At 39.8% G+C, this 21,875-nt stretch overlaps 1 protein-coding gene across 2 annotated transcripts; it reads left to right on the forward strand.

The window, feature by feature from the left end:
- The first annotated feature begins 1 nt into the window (after position 1).
- Positions 2-21,873, forward strand: LOC141284251 (transmembrane gamma-carboxyglutamic acid protein 3). 2 transcript variants are annotated; one of them, XM_073817251.1, is made up of 8 exons: positions 2-41; positions 603-814; positions 13,944-14,053; positions 14,362-14,456; positions 16,235-16,414; positions 16,763-16,828; positions 17,046-17,121; positions 20,182-21,873. In XM_073817251.1, the coding sequence occupies exons 2-8, from the start codon at positions 610-612 to the stop codon at positions 20,311-20,313; spliced, it is 864 nt and encodes a 287-aa protein (XP_073673352.1). In that variant the 5' UTR covers positions 2-41; positions 603-609; the 3' UTR covers positions 20,314-21,873. The 2 variants fall into 2 exon arrangements, with proteins under 2 accessions (XP_073673352.1, XP_073673353.1); XM_073817252.1 differs by lacking the exon at positions 16,235-16,414.
- The last annotated feature ends 2 nt before the right edge of the window (positions 21,874-21,875 follow it).

Raw genomic sequence — 21,875 nt, forward strand, 5'->3', positions numbered from 1 at the left:
TATGACGTCACGTACGTCAGCGCATCGTGAGCTGCATGAAGGTGGGTTCAACAGCTTGCTGGAAGTTTAAAGAAGTGTTTTATTAAACCAAAACACTTAAACGCTATGTCTACTATATGTTAATACATCGCTAGTACGTTAGATATTTAAAAGTCTGTGTGGAAAAACGAAACCAAACCTCTCAGTCCAAGCCGCGGACATTTTATTATCGTGTGTGACTTGACAAATTTAGTCCCGCGAGTTGTAATCAACAGGTGTCCGTTCATTTTAGACCAGTGTGTTGCTGTATAAAAATGTGAAACATATAACTGCTACGTCGAGAATCGACGTCTATTTAGGAGACTGTAACTGTTAGGTCATTAGGGGACGATCTTGAAGGCTGACCTGTATGTGAACACACACATGGGTCACTGACCGCTCACTTTGAATCTTGAGTAACGTTATTTGCTATATTATTGTTCCTCACACGCGTGGAATTACTTACCACGACTTTATTTGTAATCTATTTCAGTCTGTGTGTTTGTTTTGCTCACGTAACGCAGCTTAACATTTGATGTTGTGTTGTGCCGTGCGGTCAGTCTAATTCCCTTTACTGGCATTAGGGTAGTTATGGCAGCTCCGGGGTATTTTGGTGATGGTCCTCCTATGCGTGAGCGTGACCGGTACTTCACTGAGATCATCAGCCAGAGGATGCGGGTGCCCGAGCGGCTGAGGGTCGGTCCAACGACTCACACGCACGAGCCTGCAAACCTGAGACCTGAAGAGCTACCTGCTGCCTACAGCATGCACATACCAGACAGACTGGCCTTAACAGGTAGATTTCATATCAGTCATAGTTCAGAGCCAGACTTTGTTCTGTAATGATTCACGAGTCAGATATATAATGGTGTAATTGCGTTTATTTGATCAAAAATGCACTAAAACAGAGATGCAGAGATCATTTAAATGTAATAATTGTAGTACTTTTATTCAGCAATGACAATTGATCAAAAGTAGTACAGTTAAAGAAGAATCCTGAATAAAAGTATTTTTGTTTCCACAAAAATATTAAGAAACAGACATTCTTTTCTAAATTGACCATAGTAAAAAGAACCATTATACAATAATTTCTAAAAGATCATGTGATATTGACGAGATGAGTAATGGCCGCTACAAATTCAGCTTTGCTTCACAGGAATTAATTGAATTGTAAAATGTATTAAAATAGAAAATGCTTAAATTGCAATAACAAAATTGTGCTTCATTTCGTTTGTGATCAAATAAATGCATTCTTGGTGAGCATAAGGGATTTCTTTTAAAAAATGATTAAAAAAAAGCAATTCTTACTATTACTGTATGTTTCTTTTTCCAAAATACACTGCCATACAAAAGTTTGGGATCGGTAGGATTTTAAATGTTTTTTTGTTTTTTTTAAAGAAGTCTCTTCTGCTCATCAATGTAGTGTTTATTTAATTAAAAATACAAAAAACTGTAATATTGTTAAATATTTTTTGCAATTTAATATAATGTTTTTCTACTTGAATATGTTTTAAAATGCAATTTATTCCTGTGATGCAAAGCTTAATTTTTATCAGCCATTGCTATCAATGTTGGAAGCAGTTGTGCTGCCTGATATTTTTTTTATAACCTTTGATACTTTTTTTTTTAAGATTCTTTAATGAATAAAAAGTTAAAAAGAACAGCGTTTATTTAATATTATTTTTTTGTAAAAAAAAAAAAAAAAAAACTACCATTCAAAAGTTTGCGTCAGTAATTTTTTATTCTTTCTTTTTTTGAAAGAGATCAATGTTTCTATTTAGCAATGATGCGCTAAATTGATAAAAAGTAATAGTAAAGACATATTTTGTTAGAAAAGATTTCTGTTTTCAATAAATGCTGCTCTTTTTAACTTTTTAATTATCAAACAAATCTGAAAAAGTTCCACAGGTTAAAAAAACAACACTAAAAATTTCCAACATTACTAAAATCAGCTTATTAGAAAGATTTCTGAAGGATCATGTGACACTGAAGACTGGAGAATTGGCTGGAGTAATGGCTAATGAAAATTACGCTTTGCGTCACAGGAACAAATTACATTTTAAAGTATATTAGTTATATACTGTATATTATAAGTATTTTAAAGGATAACTATTGCCAAAATGCAACCTGGGCTGTTTTTTTTTTTTTACTGTAAATGAGACAAACTTATATCTAAAAGCATAATTACGACAAACGAGCCGTTTTTGAGATTGACCGTGATTTCGTTTTGTGGTCAATGGCCGGTGAATGGGAGTTCTAGGGGCATAACTTTGAGCGCATCAAAATCGATATTTTTACAACACTAAGAAGGCTCGACACACCATGAAACTTTGCTCGAAGTATCGCCTGGGTCTCTACACATGAACTCGAGCATTGAGAACATTGTTCGTGTACACAGAGTTTACTAAAAAGAAAGGTTTTGAACAACTCACTTACACCGTTTGGGTTTCCGCTCGCGGCCATCTTGCCAGTCAAGAAGTGTCGATCTCCGAATGCGAATGAATGGACTCCATAGGACGAAATATTAGGCTTATATGAGGCTCTTTTTACAACTAGAAGGTTAATATTGTTTTTCACTTGCAACAAAACAACAAATTAGCCGTGCATTTATATGGAAATTTAGGATCTATCCATCCTCGCATTCGGAGATCGACACTTCTTGACTGGCAAGACGGCTGCGAGCGGAAACTCAAACAGTGAAAGTGAGTTGTTCAAAAACGTCTCAGGTTACGTATGTAACCCTAGTTCCCTGAGAATAGGGAACGAGACACTGCGTCCTCTAGAGCAGTGGTTCTCAAAGTGGGGTCCGCGGACCCCTAGGGGTCCGTGGCGCACTGCCTGGGGGTCCGTGGAAAGTTTGCTACAAAGTATAATCAAACCCGGAGAAAGTGCAGGGACCATCGTCATTACTCCCGCGTGTGTAACGTTAGATCAATGAGAATTCGGCTTTTACATTACGTCAATCTACGGTGACGCATTGCTTGACATATTTTCTCGTTAAAACAACATATTTTCTCGTAAAAACGAATATTATGTCATAAAAATGATCTGATGTTCCTGTTATAGGTGATATGATTAGTATATTATGTGAGCGAGCTATAAGCGTTTGTCCGCGCTGCCTTTGCCACAGTCCTGACCTAAAGGAGGATGCACGCTGCTGGAGTTAGAATACACTAGCTATATAAATACACTGCTTAAATAATTTTAATGAAATGGTTTCAATTGTAGCGGCATGTTTATTAGGATTAATCTCCAATCTGCCCTCAGGCCCAGAGGATTTAAGATGATCAGGGCTGGGTTCTCCGAAACCACCATTAACCATTAACTTCAATGGAGAGAGGATGCATACAAATACCACGCATCTTTTATATCATCTATATAAAAGATGATGCGTGGTATTTATACGCATCCTCTCTCCATTGAAGTTAATTGGAAGGATTGGCGTATCATATGCACGCAAAATTGGACTTTGGCTTATGCATTACACGCTATTGCAAAGTCGTGTTATTCGTACGCAAAATGATGAGAATAAGTTGAAACACATACACATGCATTTCTGCATGTACATATTTCAATGAGCCCCGATAAATGCAGTTTGTACTATTTCTAAAACGCTTCTTTATGAAAAAAAAACATTGTTTTCTCAATACTTTACCTATACCGCTGTGAAGGAAAGAGCGCACAATCGATCACCGAGGCATCGATATCAACCTATTCAGCACCTCCACCATGGACAGCACCTGCTAAGGTCGCACTTAAGAAGGTTTACCTTAAGCAACATCCTAAGGTATAGTTTGGAGAACACACGTAGGAAAGGTATACCTGTAGTTAAGGTGTACCTTTTGAGTCTTCGTAGCACGCTAAGAGACAACGTTATCGGAGAACGCAGCCCTGATCAAAACTGTTATTACTGAATAATCGACTTTGAGCTTGGAATATTATTTATATGAAAGTTAGATTTTACAGAAAATTGAAATACGATCATAAAGAAATAAAAGAGAAATGACAAACGGTTTGATTGTATTATGATAATAATAATTTCGTTCCGTGTCAAAAATCAGTTTTAGTATTTTCACTTTTCAACTCAACCTGTCTTTACTGTGTATCGCATCATGCAGAATAAATACAAATACAAATACAAAAAAAAATGTTGCTTAATTTCGTTTTTCCTTTCTTAAACAAAACGAAATAATAATAATAATAATAATAATAATAATAATAATAATAATAAGCTATTATTATTATTATTACTATTAGGCCTATTATATTTTTTATTATGAATTCTATTTATTTCTGCTCGTATTTCGATTTGCTGTTAAATAAATCAAGAAGTCGATTATTCAGAATTAATAGTTTTGATTATCTTACATACGTAATTGATTATCTTACATAAGATTTTATAATGAAAATAATAATAATAATAATAATAATAATAATAATAATAATAATAAGCATAATAACAATTTGAGTAGCTTATTATTATTATTATTATTATTTCATTTTGTTTGAGAAACGGAAAAACGAAAAGCTGGACACATGAGCTTATTGCTTGAATATTAATTTAACATGCCTGGGCGGCCTTGATACTTAGTATGATTATATACAAATTATACATTATTTATTATATCTTATTAAATTTTATATTTAGCTGAATCAAGCCATGAATCCATTTTTTTTTCATCTGGATTATAGCCTACTGTGGAAATATGCTGCGCTGGCTCTGAGTGTAAGCACAATAGGTTACAGATAACGAACTCACACGGGAAAGACTGTACACTACCTCTTGTTGGATTTATACTTATTAAATGAACACAATTTTGTTTTTGATTCTTTATTGAAGTAGACCTTTCAAACTGCATAGAGACGTAAATTGCAAGAGCGCACCCTGTATTTTTACAAAGGCAATTTGTAACGTTTTGTTGTTATTGTGAAAGTACATAAAATAAAGCAGACATTTATATTTCTTTGCTCTGTAATCACAATGTAAGGAATCGCGCTGGTACCGCCGACCCGAGAAGTGCAGTGTTGCGCTTCATATATGAGACTTGCAAAGAAACGTTACTGTGACTAATTTGCAGAGCGGTACATCAGATGAACATTTATTCTGCATGATGGGACAGACAGTAAAGACAGGCTGAGTTGAAAAGTTGCACAAATATTAAAGCACAACATAAGCACTCTTTTCATGAAAAAAAATAATTTATTATAATTTATAATAACAGAACGAAATCATCATCATCATCATAACACGATCAAATGTGCGTCATTTTTCTTTATTTCTGATACTATTTAGGCCTAAATTTTCTGTAAAATCAAACTTTCATCCAATATTCCAAGCTCAGAGTAAGAAATAACAGTTTTGATCTGATCATCTTAAATCCTCTGGGTCTGAGGGCAGATTGGAGGTTAATCCTAATAAACATGCCGCTACAATTGAAACAATTACATTAAAATTATTAAAACAGTGTATTTCTATTTGTGTGCATCCTCCATTAGGTCAGGACTGTGGCGAAGCTCGCTCACATAATGCTAACAATGCTTAGCTAAACGCTTAGCTCGCTCACATAATGTTTATAACAGGAACATCAGATCATTTTTATGACACAATATGTCGTTATTACGAAAAAAGATGTCGTTTTAACAAGAAAATTGTCGTTTTTGCGAGAAAAGATCTAGTTTTTACGAGAAAAGATGTTGTTTTAACGAGAAAATATGTCGTTTTTACGAAAAAAAGATCTGGTTATAACCACATAGCTGAGTGGGAAAAAAATAAGTGTGTGACAGCAATGCGTCACCGTATCAATCTGCCAAAACATTTCCCTCAGACTTTAACTTCACGTCTCGAGCTAATGAATGAATTCACGTCTCAAGCTAATAAATGAAAGCCAATTAAAACGTCGGATTATGTTCAGCACGCCCCCCGCTTCAATTCTGGACCAATAGAAACTTTGTTGTTACATTACGTCAATCTGTCAAAGCACTCTGAAAACGCTAACCTAACGTAACTATACTATACTGAGAAGAATCCACAATGGATAAATATTTAAAAAGGTCAAGTATTGATAATCCCAAACAAACAAACAGCAAAGTGAGGAAGTATGATGAAAATTATATTGTGTATGGATTTATTGAGAACAGCGGTGGGAAGCCGATGTGCGTTGTGTGTCTTCAGGTCTTAGCAAATGAATCGATGAAACCGGCTAAGCTGAAGCGTCACCTCATAACCAAGCACCCGGAGTATATGGATAAACCGAAGGAATTTTTCGTCCGAAAAAGCGAAGGGTATCACCACCAGCGAACAAAACTGACTAATTTGGCCACAACATCTGAGAAAGCTCAGAAGGCTTCTTTTTTAGTAGCCCAGCGAATAGTACAGTGCAAGAAGCCTCATACAATCGCACAAGAGCTGATCCTCCCAGCAGCAGTCGATATGTGCGAGATAATGCTTGGGACAGAGGCAGCAAATAAATTAAAAAGCATACCCCTCTCCGATGACACCGTGAGGCGGAGGATTGGTGACCTGGCCGATGACATCCTATCACAACTTGTGGGGAGACTTTGTTGCTGTGAATTTTCCCTTCAGCTGGATGAATCTACTGATGTGGCCAGCGCAGCACAGCTAATCGCTCTTGTCCGCTATCCGTGGGATGGAACAATTCTAGAAGACTTCTTGTTCTGCAAAGAGGTCCCTGGCAGGACAACGGGCGAGGAGATTTTCAAGATCCTAAATAAGTTCATTGAGTTTCATGGGCTGAGTTGGAGGAAATGTGTGGCCGTTTGTACTGATGGGGCAGCAGCAATGACGGGCAGAAAGAGTGGTCTTATCGCTCGGATAAAGGCAGTAAACCCCAGAGTGAAATCTGTCCACTGTATGCTGCACCGACAAGCGCTCGCCTCCAAAGGTATGGAACCAGACCTGCACTTTGTGTTGAGCACAGCTGTGACTGCAGTTAATTTTGTCAAGTCGAGGGCATTGCAGTCGCGTTTGTTTGGGCAACTTTGTCGGGAGATGGATGCAGGCCATGACACACTTCTTTACCATTCTGAAGTAAGGTGGCTCTCCCGTGGGAAGGTGCTTCAGCGGGTGTTCGAGCTACGAAGCGAGATGTCAGAGTTTCTGAGAACGGAAAAACCCGACATCGCCGAGTTTTTTTCCGACCCCGAGTATGTTGCCAAGTTGGCCTATCTGGTGGATGTATTTAACATTCTCAATAGCCTCAACCTCTCCATTCAAGGACGCTATGCATCCATCCTTGACGTTAGCGACAAAATCACAGCATTCATGAAGAAAGCTGAGCTATGGAGAAGAAGACTTGGAGATGGAGTGACCGACATGTTCCCTCAACTCACCGATTACCTCAACGCAAACAACATGCCGGTGGCTGTAGTGAGAGACGTAGCCACTTCTCACCTCACTGCACTCAGCAAGCACTTCACTTCCTACTTCACGGATGTAAACACGGATGCTTAGGACTGGGTGAGAGATCCGTTTGCTCCATCAGCAACATGTAGCCTCTCTAGTAAAGCAGAGGAGGAGTTGGTGGACTTATCTTGTGACCGGTCTTTGAAGGCCCGATTCCAGCAGGTGAGCCATGCAGACTTTTGGCCCTCCCTCTCACGTGAGTATCCTGAACTAACAGCAGAGGCCATGCAGATTTTGCTCCCATTCCCTACCACTTACTTATGCGAGTCATCTTTCTCAACTTTGACTGCAATGAAGACAAAGTACAGAGCTCGTCTCCATGTGGAGAATGATCTTAGAGTCTGCTTATCATCCATTACGCCAAGACTGGACAAACTATGTAATGAGAGACAGCCACACCCATCTCATTAGTTACACACCATCTTCTTAAGGGTAGGCCTACATATGTATCTCTTTCTGTTTGAGGATATGCATTAGTGTCATCTTTTTTTCCCTCCCACCACTGAATTTGATTCACTCTGTTTAAGAGTACATGAAGCACTTGGCCTGTGATTTATTTGTTTGTTTGTTCACACTATTTTATTAATCAAAAAGGTGATGTTGCACTATTTTTTGTGTATTGTGTTCCACTGTGTTACTGCAGTTAATTGTTAAACTGGGTAAACATATACTCTGTTTATTGCCTATTACTGCATTTGTGCATTGTCATTGTATTTTGTATTTTAGCACTATATTATCCTTATCAAAAATCCTTTTGCACTATTTTCACTGTGTTCCACTGTGTTGCTGCAGGGTTAATTTTTACTTGTACCCCCCCCCACCCCACCCCACAAACACACCAGTTAAACATATCACATGAAGTGATTCCAAAAAAGTTTGATTCTCTGTTTATTGCCTGTTCTTGCATCAGTGCATTTTCATTGCATTTTAGGACTATACCTATAAAAAGCCTTTTGCACTATTTACATTGTGTTCCACTGTGTTCTTGCAGTTCATTTTTACTTGTTCAACCCTTTCCCATCGTTCACACACACATACACACACACACACACGCACGCATGCACGCGATTTAGCTATTACATTTGTGTTGCGGTTATGAGGGGGTCCTTGGAATTTTTTCTGCCCTATGAGGGGTCCCTATCTCCAGATAGTTTGAGAACCCCTGCTCTAGAGGGCGCTTTTGGGGAACGCTGCAGCGTGCCTCGAGTCTGAAGAATGCATAGAAAAACTACATGAAATGGCCGGCGCCAGCGTATGACGTCACCGCGGCGCGTCAGTCGCTGCCGTTGCGTCACTACCGGGCGACCATAACATAAAAGAGGCGCCCGTGCAACACAATACATCTTCAAAGTCTGAAGCTTTATCGTCCGAAGCATGGCGAAGAAGCCTAGAGGACGCAGTGTCTCGTTCCCTATTCTCAGGGAACTAGGGTTACATACGTAACCTGAGACGTTCCCTTCCGAAGGGAACTCTCACTGCGTCCTCTAGAGGGCGCTTTTGGGGAACGGTATACCGACGCTGCCATGCTGAGGGGAGTGCATGCTAAGCCAGCGAGCACTAAGCAACAATTCTGAGAGGAATTGCCCCTACTAGAACGTGGTGACGGCTGTCAAAACGTTACCCCTCCCGGCCAGAGGCCTGACCTGTTACCCACTTATCAGACTGGGTAGAACCCAGGGCACAGCTCAGGCTTGGAATTATAGTAATTCCTTCTGAGGGAAACGGCTAAGCTTCGATGGAAACTTAGACTTGTCAGAACCAGAAACTACATAGGGCCTAGTTCCCTCAGGAACTGGCTCCCATATGAGGGCAGAAACCTGTCCTGGGTCCGTTCAAAGGGCCACTAGTAGTGGCGCGCCCTAATAGTGAATGGTCAGCAGACATCAGCTAAGATATCAAAGGAGTCGAACCCAGGGAACCGGGGTTGTGAGCCGACTCCAATAGATGGGAACAAGGCAAAACGTGTGACCCATACCAAAAAAGGATTTAAAAGAGGAACCCAAACTTGGTGGGAACCTACCAACACGTGGATTTTATAGAAGTGCCCCAGGTATATGTGCACTTACCACACTTGTGGTTTTAACTGGAAGACGCCCAGGCATAGCGTGGGACGCTTACCGACATGATCGGATTTAAGGAGAGTGTTTTCCAGGGGGTTTCACTATCAGCTCCATGCCGTCTGAAGAGACGGAAAGGGGATAACCCTGATGGTGAGGGGATTGCCACACTAACCCTCCCCTGGACAGAAGCTCGCAAGCTATCTGTCAACAGAGATGAACATGGAGCTGAGACCATCCTGTAATAGTGGACGATAGTAGAGGACAAAATCCTGACCCTGATCCACAGGGAGGATCGCTACTCCAGAAGGGGGCACTGCTGTCTTTAGGGAACCCTTAAAGAGAAGGGGAAGCGTGCACAGCCCGGTCCACACGACCTGTATAGAGGTTTGGCAATCTCACGAAGGTGGGTTGGCGCTCATAGAGGACCCTTCCAGAAGGGGAGCTACGCAACCGAACAGGAGCGAATGCTCTACTGTTACCCTTCATAGAGGGGAGCAAACATCCAGAATAAAGGCTGGAGAGTAAAAACCTGAAGCATGAAGGTCAAGCTCCTACCCTGGGTCACAGGGAGGAGAACTTGGCCACCAAGGAGAGGTGCTCTTATAAGTGAACCCTGAAAAGGGGGCAAGCCAACGTCCTTGTAGGAGGTCCATAACTCTCAAAGGTCTGTCCCTGGTAGATTCCTACCCTCAGGAGGGAGGAAGCATCCAGTCCTGGGAGGTTGCTCTGAAGGAAACCCTAAATTAGGGGAGCTAAGGTCAGTTCCAGCAATCCTGCGCACAGAGAGGAACGTGAGCTCTTAACCTTAACAAACCCGTTCCTCAGAAAGGGGAGCACTGCTTGCCTTGAAAGTTTCTGGGAAGCTCCGAAAATGAATAAGGACAGCTTCCTAGCTCAGACACTTCGTAAACCTTTCCTCAGAAAGGGAAGTGGAACTAGGCCTGGGGAGCGAGAATCGATCCTAAAGTGACGGCTTTCTAAGGGGTAAAACACAGAAGGATGCTCAAACCCTCTGAAGGGGAAGGCATTCGTCAGCCTGGGTGTAGATCCTACATCAAGTGCTGCCTCAGCCCTCAGGCTTAGAATGAGGCGACTTGAAGAGAGTCACAAAGTGGTGCTCAGATTTACATAAAACCCTTTCCTCAGAAAGGGGAGCGCACAACAAATAGACCGAGAATCAAGACCCCAGCTGGAAAGCGTGTCACCAGGTGGAGCTCAAATAAGAACCTTTTCCGCAGAAAAGGGAGCAACCAAACCTGCTCTGAGTTCGCAGCGAGCACTCCGGTCTGCTGGCACTCCTATTTAAGTGAACGCCTGTCTCAACAGGTGTAGACACTCAGTTTCCATGGAAACCGTATTTAGGAGAGGACACGAAGCGGATCCTCGCACGCAGGCCGTCTGCAACAGAGTTAAACATACTAGTGCAATCTTAACCATGAATATCTTAAGATGCTTACCTAGGGAGAAAGGAAAATTTCCTTTTGCTCGTTTAACCACTGAAGGGGGAAGCCTGATTGTGCTGGAACAAGTGTTGTGTAGACGGACACCACCATACAACCGTTTGAAGGGAGGGGTGCTCCGTTGAGATGTTTCCACTTTTTTCTGAGGGAAGAATACAACACGCAACCTAAACCCTGCAGGCAACACGCCTATTCAGCCATAGGGGGGCGTAACTAGGGAGTTATGCTCCTGTCTCAATAGGGCATAAGTCTACACTAGGCCTGCAAAGGACAGCATAAACATACCAAGGGCAAACCTAAGAAAGACTTAGGGAGCTTACCTTGAAGAGGACAAGGTCCTATGTGTAATATATGCTGTAAGGGTTGGTTTACCGCACAGCCTGTGGAGTGGAGAGGGCAAAACACTGCCGTAACCTTAATCCATAGGATCAGAGGGGGGCGTCTGCCGTAGACTCGTCGTATTTCCTCTGTGAAGAGAGAAAACATACACAGGCCTGAGACAGTATGAAGTTCCTTCAAAGTAAAAAACGGATCATACTCACCCATTTAAAAGCATCCTGCTTCATAGAAAGAGGCGGGATTCCCCTCAGAGACCGCCTGATTCCAGACCGTCAGTAAATTAGGGTTCTATACAGGTAGAACCACCAAAGAACATCATAGGTCCGGGGAGTGCAGGAAGCTTTAATGGAGACAGGGGAATTAATATGGCGACCCGACTGGACCGAGGGAAGGAGAGGTTTTATTAGGTATTACTCTGACCCCTGCGAGAATTTTGTCTCGCTTGGATGACTTCCCTTAAATCCTGTCTGCCACCTCTCGATCCGCGTCGCCTCCTAGACCTGCTCGCAGGGGGAGGAGGAGCGCGGGATGCAACACTAGCCTTCTGCACCTGCCTCTGTTCCTCAGGAGGCGGAGCAGGACCCCTGTGGTGTTCGGGCTGAGACCTGGGCCTTCGAGGGATAAAGGACTTGAAGGCAGCTGAGCGCGTCTTCGCTTCTCTGAACTTTTCGACCACCGTCTCGACGGAGGCACCGAAAAGCTCAGATGGCGAAACCGGTGCGTCGAGAAGAAAGCCCTTCTCTTTCTTCCCGACATCAGCCAGGTTCAACCACAGATGTCTCTCCGTAGCCACCATAGCCCCCATGGCCCTGCCCATGTGGGTAGCGGCCTGCTTGGTGGCACGGAGAGCGAGATCCGTGGTGCGACGGAGCTCAGCCACCTGGTCAGGAGAAAGACCCTGACCGTTGTCCAGGTCTTTCAGCAGATCGGCTTGGTAGGCTTGGAGCACTGCCATGGTGTGCAGTGCACCCACCGCCTGACCTGCTGCTGCATACGCTCTGCCGTTCAGCCGGGATGTTAATTGCAGGGCCGGAGAAGGCAGAGAGGGAGTCTTGAGAGAGGAGGCCCGCCCTGTGGAGAGATAGCAGGCTAGCGTCTCTTCAACAGGGGGCATCTTCTCATAGCCGTGGTCACGCAATCCCTCGATGTTAGCATAGTTCGCCATGGACGAACTATGAATGCGCGCCGAGTACGGCTTTTTCCAGCCCTTCTCGATCTCAGTATGAAGATCGGGAAGGAATGGGAGACTCACCGGAGCTGGGTGGTTATGGCCTGAAAGATACCGCTCGTCGAGGCGACCCCGCGGCGTTATCTTTCTAGCCCGCTTCCACGGCAGGTCAAGCCTGGCCGTGGCGCGGTCCATAACCTCTAGCAGCTCTTCGTATGCAGGGCAGGAAGGTCTTCATCCTCAGCGTCTTCATCCATCTCTAGCACTTCCTGTTCTTCTTGGGTGGAACCCAAAAGAGCACTTGCTCCTGGATCTGATGACGTCAGCGATAACGCATCATCATCAGCTAGGAGCCTGTCATCGTCTCCGGCTGGCGAGAGAGAGAGACCCCTCTCAAGTTCGTCAGCCAGTTCCACTTGCGAGCCCCACAAGCTCAGTTTCCTCCGTGCCTCGGCAACGGCAGGACCCGAACCGCGAGGGGCAAGTGAACGCTCATCTTTCCTCAGAAAGAGAGACAGACGAGACCGGAGCTTCTTCATAGAGAAGCGCTCACAATGTACACACAATGCCCCCTCAAGGACATCGCGTGTGTGCTCTTCGCCCAAACAGAATACGCAAAGCTCATGTGTGTCATCAGGTGTCAAATAACGAGGACACGGATGAACACACCGCTTAAACGACTTGCTAGTGCTTGCCATGATGGTAGTTCAAAGAAAGGATTCTTACCGTTTCTTCCAATGCACATCCAAACCGAGAAAGCTGAAGACAGCGAAGATGTATTGTGTTGCACGGGCGCCTCTTTTATGTTATGGTCGCCCGGTAGTGACGCAACGGCAGCGACTGACGCGCCGCGGTGACGTCATACGCTGGCGCCGGCCATTTCATGTAGTTTTTCTATGCATTCTTCAGACTCGAGGCACGCTGCAGCGTTCCCCAAAAGCGCCCTCTAGAGGACGCAGTGAGAGTTCCCTTCGGAAGGGAACTTTCTTTTTAGTAAACTCTGTGTACACGAACAATGTTCTCAGTGCTTGAGTTCATGTGTAGAGACCCAGGCGATACTTTGAGCAAAGTTTCATGGTGTGTCGAGCCTTCTTAGTGTTGTAAAAATATCGATTTTGATGCGCTAAAAGTTATGCCCCTAGTACTCCCATTCACCGGCCATTGACCACAAAACTAAATCACGGTCAATCTCAGAAACGGCACGTTTGTTGTAATTATGCTTTTAGATATAAGTTTGTCTCCTTTACAGTAAAAAAAACAGCCCAGGTTGCATTTTGGCAATAGTTATCCTTTCATTTGTAATAATATTTTACATTATTACAGTTTTTCTGTATTTTTTGATCAAATAAATGGAACATTGATGAGCATAAGAGACTTCTTTAAGAAAAGAAAACGTAAAACATCTTACTGATTCCAAATGTTTGAATGCCAGTGTATGTCCTCTTACCTTCCATTCTTTACTTTTTTTTTAACAGATGCTCCTGATCTGAGTCCACGGCCTCTCTTCACGAAACACCCTTCATCAATGTGGGACCTGCAGCATGGGTCCTGGGACAAGGAGGCGTTCGTGAGAGAGTCTGTCCAGGTAGTCCCACATAGCCACACATAATTAAAACCTTTAACTAAATGGTAAAAGAAACACAAATTGTAGTGTATTCTGTCCAAAATCTGCCCACTTAAACAAAAGAGTAACCTGACTGACACGTAAGGTGTCCAATCACAATTTGTTTTGATTTTGTGATGTGTAGAGGAGGGATATTATACTAATAATAGATTGGTGTAAAAAAAATTACTTTTGTAGGATAACCAAAGCCATTTAACAAAAATATATAAATGTCTGTGAGGGTTGTGAAGGGATTCATTCCAGTTCGTATTTCTTGTATTGTCACACAGAGTCCACTGCGAAGGTCATATAGCGATCAGGGCTTTGGTCGAACTCCACCTGGAACCCCCACACACTCCAGACAAACACTCCATTCCCAGTCTCCGTAAGTCAAGTTCAAGTCAACTTTTTGAGTGCTGAAGCACTTAGTGGGAGTCATGTTTATTTTAATATATGTATGTACTTAGTAGGAACAATTGTCAGATGAATTTAATAAAAGAACAAAATATATAATATATATTTAATATTTATGCTCAACAAGGTTGCATTTATTTGATTAAATAATATATATACACTGCTGTTCAAAAGTTTGGGATCAGTAAGATATTGAATATTTTTGAAGAAGTTTCTTATGCTTATGAAGGAAATACAGGGAAAAACATTATTCTGTTAAATATTATTGCAATTTAAAATAACAGTTTTCTATTTGAATTTACTTTAAAATATAATTTATTCCTGTGAAGTAAAGCTGAATTTTCAGCATCACTACTCCAGTCTTTAGTGTCACATGATCCTTTGTAAATAATTCTAATATGCTGATTTAAAATCAATATTGGAGACAGCTGTTGCACTCAATATTTTTTTGGGACTTGTGGTACTGTGGTAATTCTTTGATTAATAAAAAGTTAAAAAGAACAGTGTTTATTCAAAGTAAAAACTTTGGGTTACAATATTCACTACTATTCAAAAGTTTTGGGTCAGTAACCTTTTTTCTTTGTTTTTTTTTTTTATAGAAATTAATATTTTATTCAACAAGGATGTGTTAAACTGATTAAAAGTGATAGTGAACACAGAAAAGATTTCTGTTTTTTATTATTGCTGTTCTTTTTTAACTTTTTACTCATCAAAGAATCAAATAAAAAATATCAGAGGTTCCAAAAAAATTAGAATGAATCAGTTTTAATTCAATGAATCAATTTTAATTTATGCTCAGTTATTAATTAAATTATTAGATTTCACTCTTTTGTAACATTTATATTTATTTGAAAATATAAATAAGAGAGGATTTTGTGTATTATCCAATTTTAAATGTGTAATTTTGGCAAATAAGCATAATACAAATAGTGTATATAATACAGTAATATACAAATTGGTGGTTAACACATAATTATACATGGACGTTTATTCTCACTATGATTTTAAGTTAAATTGCGTAAGCAAAAATTGCATAAGCGAAAGTATATACCTTTGGTCCTGTAACCGGTTTAGTTTTTAGTAACTTTTTAAAAAAAAAGCATTTTTATTGCAAAGACAGTATTTCAACATCATTTTTGCCTTTTCTAGTTGATTTTAAGTGGTTCTGTGGTGTGACAGACAGATTTTTTTTTAAGGACAATGTTTTATGCAGACTCTCAATTAATATGCTCATAAAGCAGCATGACTGTTTTTAGTAAACAGTTTAGTAAACAACTTTCTAAATGTTTAATTGGAGTTACTACAGTATCCATTTCATAGATTTTATTTCAGGGTTCCTCAAATCTCTGCGCTGCAGAATTTAGCTCCAGCCCTGATCAAACTCACCTACATGTCATTTAATAATGATCCTGAAGACGCTGATTAGCATTAAGGTTAAATCTCTGCAGGAAAGTGGATTTGGCCAGATTTGAGGATCCCTGCTGTATATGCATGTCTCACTACCACTAAAGAGCCACTAGAGGGCACTAGAGATTGATTGTTACATTTGGTCAGTTTACGTCCCCTTCTGTGCCAAATGAGAAGCTTATTTACCAGACTCATTTATCTAATAAGACATTTATTTAAATGAACCTATTCAAATAAAGACTGTCAGGTTTGTGTGTTACAGCTAGTGTTAGTATCTTAGTGTCAGTCTGTGAATAACAGCGGTGCTCCTCTGTCCGTACGTCTCCCACCTGTCCACAATAGCCGCAGTATTGGACGTCCACCTGTTGTGCATACAGACCTGCCCCCACCACAGCCCCCAGGGCTTCCCTCCATCCCACCCAACCTGCTGTCCCCACAGAGCATGCTGCAGGCCGCCAAGGAGCTGGGCCAGCAGGCGTCTCAGAAACTCCTCCAGACTGTCACCAAAAAATACTCCTCCAGGTGACACGGATCCTCATCCTTCATGCCCTGCCTGTCCCCCTCCCTGCGGTTGTGGGCTCTGACTAACCTGGGATATTCATCTGTTTGCTTTGACCTTTTGTATCCCTGTTGTTTGGTTTAGTTTGGTTGTTTCTGATGGAAGTGCATCAGACTAGGCTAGGTTGGTGCACCTTTCATCCCTGCAAATTCACATCAGAGCTTTGGGCTTTGATTGAATTCATCTTGCTTTACCTGAGCAACTAACAAGCAGCTTTTAGTTCCCTTCCTTCTCATTTTGAATGGATTTGTTCACAAAATCATGTTCAATGTGGACTGCTGTGGTTCCTGGTGTCTTTCTTGTGTTTTAAGGTTTGGTTATCCAGAAAACCGTCCTTCTCAGGCTGTGGAGGTTCAACCTGATCAAAGCAGGACAAGGTGACAGTGGAGCATGCAATTTCCATATATTCAATAGTGGAATGCTGCTGTAAGGTGATCTAAGAGCAAGCAAACTATTTAGTTCCTGTTCCCATGACAGATTGTGTTGAAGAAGCCCGTTGAATAAAATAAATCAGTCTGTGATTTAAGGGAGGGCCTTATGTACTGTTTTGAAATGATTTTGAAGTGTTTATTAACATCCATTTTTGTCCCACAGTGCCTCGCAGGAGTTCTGGCTCAGTCCTGAAGAGGACACAGGCACTGCTGTTGAGTTCATGGTGCTCCGCAGACAGGTAAGTGCTTGAGCTTCACACCAACCTCAGGTTCAGATTTCACTGAGGAACAATGCATTCATTCATGCTCAGTTTTCTTCTATTCTATTGTGCCATTTTGTATGAGATGCATACAGAAGCTTATACACACATTATTATATAATATACAAAAACCTGTAGTTGACATGTTACATGTCATAAATTACTCACCCTCGTGTCGTTCCAAACCTGTTAACCTTCGTTCATTTTCGGAACACAAATTGAAATGCGAAAGCTTTCTGACCCTGCATAGACAGCAACACCACTGACACATTCAAGGCCCAGAAGAAATTAAATAAAGTTGTTATTTTTATTTTCTTTGAGCACAAAGTATTCTCGTAGCTTTATAAAATTAAGGTTGAACCACTGATGTCACATGGACTATTTTAACAATGTCCTTACTACCTTTCTAGGCCATAAAACTAGTGATGCACTGAAATGAAAATTCTTTTCCAAAGCCGAACAAAATTACACTAGGCTGAAGGCCGATTACCGAAAATGGTTTTTCATGTTTTTCCTCCATGTATTTTGCCTTTTTTTTTTTCACCATTGCATAAATGAAATAGCCAATATTTGCTTTTTACAGTTTTGTCTTGCTTTTTACAAAAAAATAAAAATATTTATTTAACACTGAACATTTTTAACATTCTAGTAGACGTTATAGCCTACCAACAAAGCACAATTTAACTTAAAATTAATAAATTAGTGAAATAATATTTTTTGGCCATTTTAAGACCCTCCTCTTGAATCAGGCATGTGTTTTTAATGTACAACTAAATGCAGCCTTGCTGAGCAAAGGAGAATGTTATGATAAATGTAAAAGAGCTGTTGTAATGATGATTATTTTTGTTACTTTTTAATTTTATTTTACAGAAAAACAGCAAACTTAGGTCTTCTTGCGGAAACCTGTAAGAAGACCTCAGTACTACTTTTTGCTGACAGCAGCAGATTTATAAATGATTCTCAAGACAGATTTTCCTCGCGCTTTGGACTTTGAACACTGGCTAAGGAGCTTGTGCAGCGCTGTCAGAATAAATACAATTCATGCGTGTATTAGAAAAACATAATGTTCTGTAGTTTATTTACTAATGGTTTAAGGCCATTTCGCAATTTCAGTCATCATACAGTAACCAGCAAAAACCACCCCTTTCTCTTCTCATGGAAGACATACGATGTGGTTCTAAACAGTCTGGTGCTGCCGATCCTTGTAATGATTTTGCATCTTTCTCTGACAGTTTTAAATGCTTCCACACTGCCGACATGTTTGCTGCATTAGTGCACAAACTTGATGGCGTCACGCCCTTGTTCGGTATAATTTATTCGGCCTTTCCGCTTATTATAAAAAGCTTTTTTTTTTTTTGCTACTTTCGGCCAAATAATTTTGTTTTCTGAACATTCAGTGCATCCCTACATAAAACATTTCAGTTGCATTGCTGTCTATGCAGGGTCATGGGTTTGGAACGACATGAGGGTGAGTAATTAATGACAGAATTTTTATTTTTGGGTGAACTATCCCTTTTAAATACACAATCATTCTCAAAAATACTCAGAAATACCCTCTAGTGTCTGGAAAAAAATACAAATCAGTATAATGACTTCAACAGAAAGACAAAAACAAATGTACAAATAGTTTAGTCCATTTTATAAGCAAATGTAAAAAGGTATCTTTTGTCCCTTAAAATATTGGTTGATTGCTTTATTTATTCACTTGTATTTTTTGTTTACAAATTCATACTTTTGATTATAGCAAGGGCACATTAAATTGGTCAAAATTGACAGTATTTTTCTGTAAACCCCCTCCCCCCCAATCCTAAAAATGTGTGACTGTTTTACCAAAAATATATTAAGCAGCACAGCTGTTGTCATCATTGATAATAAAAAAATGTTTCTGAAGCAACAAATCAGCATATTAGAAAGATTTCTGAGGATTATGTGACACTGGAGACTGGAATAATGGCTGCTGATGATTCAGCTTTACCATCACAGGAATAAATTACATTTCAAAGTTACTGAAATTAGTTTTTTAACTATAATGTAATGTTTCAAAGTATTACTGTGTGTTTGATCATAAGAGATTCCTTTTAGAAATACACTACCAGTCAAAAGTTTTTAAACAGTATATATTTAATGTTTTTTTTTAAAGATGTCTCCTCTGCTCACCAAGCCTGCATTAATTTGATCCAAAGTACAGTAAAATATTGAAATATTGTTTACTATTTAAAGTAGCTGTTTTCTATTTGAATATATTTTAAAATGTAATTTATACCTGTGATCTCAAAGCTGAATTTTTAGCATCAATACTGCAGTCACATCATACAGAAATAATTCTAATATTCTGATTTGCTGCTCAAAAAAACATGTATTATTATTATTATTATTATGTTGAAAACAGCTGAGTAGAATTCGTTCTGGTTTCTTTGATGAATGGAAAGTTCAGAAGAACAGCATTTATCTGAAATAGAAATCTTCTGTAACATTATAAATGCCTTTATCACCACTTTTGATCAATTTAAAGCATCCTTGCCTTAAAAAATATACTGGCTCCACGCTTTTGAATGGGGTACTGTAAAATGTTACAAAAGCTTATTATTTAAGAAAAAATGCCGATCTTTGGATCTTTCTATTCCTCAAAGATCTGTTTTAAATATTGATATTAAAAATGTTTCTGGAACAGCAAATCAGCATATTAGAATGATTTCTTATGGATCATGTGACACTTAAGACTAATGAGTAATAATGCTGAAATTTAGCTTTGATCACAGGAATAAGTTACATTTTTAAAATATATTCAAATAGAAAGCAGATATTTTAAATAGTAAAAATATTTTAAAATTGTACTGTTTTGGATCAAATAAATGCAGGCTTGGTGAGCAGAAGAGACTTCTTTAAAAAAAAAAAAAAAAAAATCTTACCGTTCTAAAACTTTTGACTGGTAGTGTATTTTAAAAAATTCGTACAAACCCCTAATGTTTAAAAACTTTACAGTATATTAGTATTGTGTAGTATGGATGACATTGTGTTTCTTTGATTTGACTGTTTCAGGTGGTGAAGATGAGCAGGAGGATAGCAGGGCTGGAGAGGCAAAACGCAGAGCACAAACAGACAGAGCTGGTGTTGTTCTCTCTCTTACTGTCTGCCTGTCTGATCAATGGCTGGCTGTGGATGCGCAGATGACAGCTCACAATACACTACACTACACTACACAGACAGCAATACAAGAGCAGCAGAGCCGTTTACTGGGAAGTACAAAACTGCTTAGAGTGATTAACTAAAGTTGTTCTCATCATAATTAAGGTAAATGGATGGTTTAGAAACCACTCCTATAGAGGACTGTCATCAGATGAAGCATAAATGTATGAACCATCCACTAATATGTGTCATGTGATCACAGTAGTGACGTGGGCCAATTCGCATTACAAGTGATTTGAGGAACTCGCATGTTTTTCTCCTCATAAGAGTGTCTCTGGCTCTTTTGATCAGACTAGTGGGTATTTATTTGATTTATTCTGCAAATTAAAGGGGATGGTTCACCCAAAAAATAAAAATTTTACTTACCCTTATGTCGTTCCAAACCAGTAAGACCTTGGTGACCTTATTTTTGATGAAATCTGAAAGCTTTCTGACACTGCATAAACAGCAATGCAACTTCCACAGTGGTTCAACCTAAAGCTTTATTAAGCTCTGAAGAGTACAAAGTATTCTAGTAGCTTCATAACATTAAGGTTGAACCACTGATGTCACATGGACTATTTTAACAATGTCCTTATTACCTTTCTTGGCCTTGAACGTGTTAGTTGCATTTGTGTCTATGCAGGGTGAAAAATCATCAAAAATATGTTTTGTTTTTTTGAAGATGAAAACACATCTTACAGATTTGGAACAACACGAGGGAGAGTAATTAAAGGAGTAGTTCACTTTCAGAACAAAAATTTACAGATAATGTACTCACCCCCTTGTCATCCAAGATGTTCCTGTCTTTCTTTCTTCAGTCGTAAGGAAATAGTTTTTTTTTGTTTTGTTTTTTGAGTAAAACATTTCAGGATTTCTCTCCATATAATGGACTTCTATGGCGCCCCCTAGTTTGAACTTCCAAAATGCAGTTTCAAAGGGCTCTAACTGATCCTAGCCAAGGAAGAAGGGTCTTATCTAGCGAAATGAAAACAATTTATGTACTTTTTTTAACCTCTTTTTTTAAGATTAAAAAGTATATAAGTTGTAAATGTTTTTGGAAAATAACCGATCGTTTTGCTAGAGAAGACCCTTCTTCCTTGGCTGGGGTCATTTAGAGCCCTTTGAAGCTGCATTTTGGAAGCTCAAACTTGGGGGCACCATAGAAGTCCATTATATGGAGAGAAATCCTGAGGAAATGTTTTCCTCAAAAAACAACATTTCTTTACGACAAAAGAAAGAAAGAAATGAACATCTTGGATGACAAGTGGGTGAGTACATTATCTGTAAATTTCAGTTCTGAAAGTGAACTATTTTAATGACAGGATTTATTTAGGGGTGAACTGTCCCTTTAAGTAAATGCAAAAAAGAGATTTTCTGTATGCTTTAAAGCCTCACAGGTTGTTTATAAAAGTATAAATATGAGTGTTTATATTTCCTTTTTCCAATTAAGCTTTTGAATAGCCTTCCATTTTAACTCATTTGCTTGATGAATGTTTAAAGTAAAAAAAATTGCAATTAGTCTCAGATGTCTCATTAAAAATGAACAAAAAAAAGAACAACTTAGT

This window comes from Garra rufa, chromosome 14, assembly GCF_049309525.1.
Source record: "Garra rufa chromosome 14, GarRuf1.0, whole genome shotgun sequence".
NCBI classification, from domain to species: Eukaryota; Metazoa; Chordata; class Actinopteri; order Cypriniformes; family Cyprinidae; genus Garra; species Garra rufa.

Coding starts and splice junctions, on each gene's coding strand:
- LOC141284251 (XM_073817251.1), top strand. CDS start 610: ATGGCAGCTCCGGGGTATTTTGGTGATGGTCCTCCTATGCGTGAGCGT. Junction 14,457..16,234: donor ACACTCCATTCCCAGTCTCC/GTAAGTCAAGTT, acceptor TGTCCACAATAG/CCGCAGTATTGGACGTCCAC. Junction 16,829..17,045: donor CCTGATCAAAGCAGGACAAG/GTGACAGTGGAG, acceptor TTTGTCCCACAG/TGCCTCGCAGGAGTTCTGGC.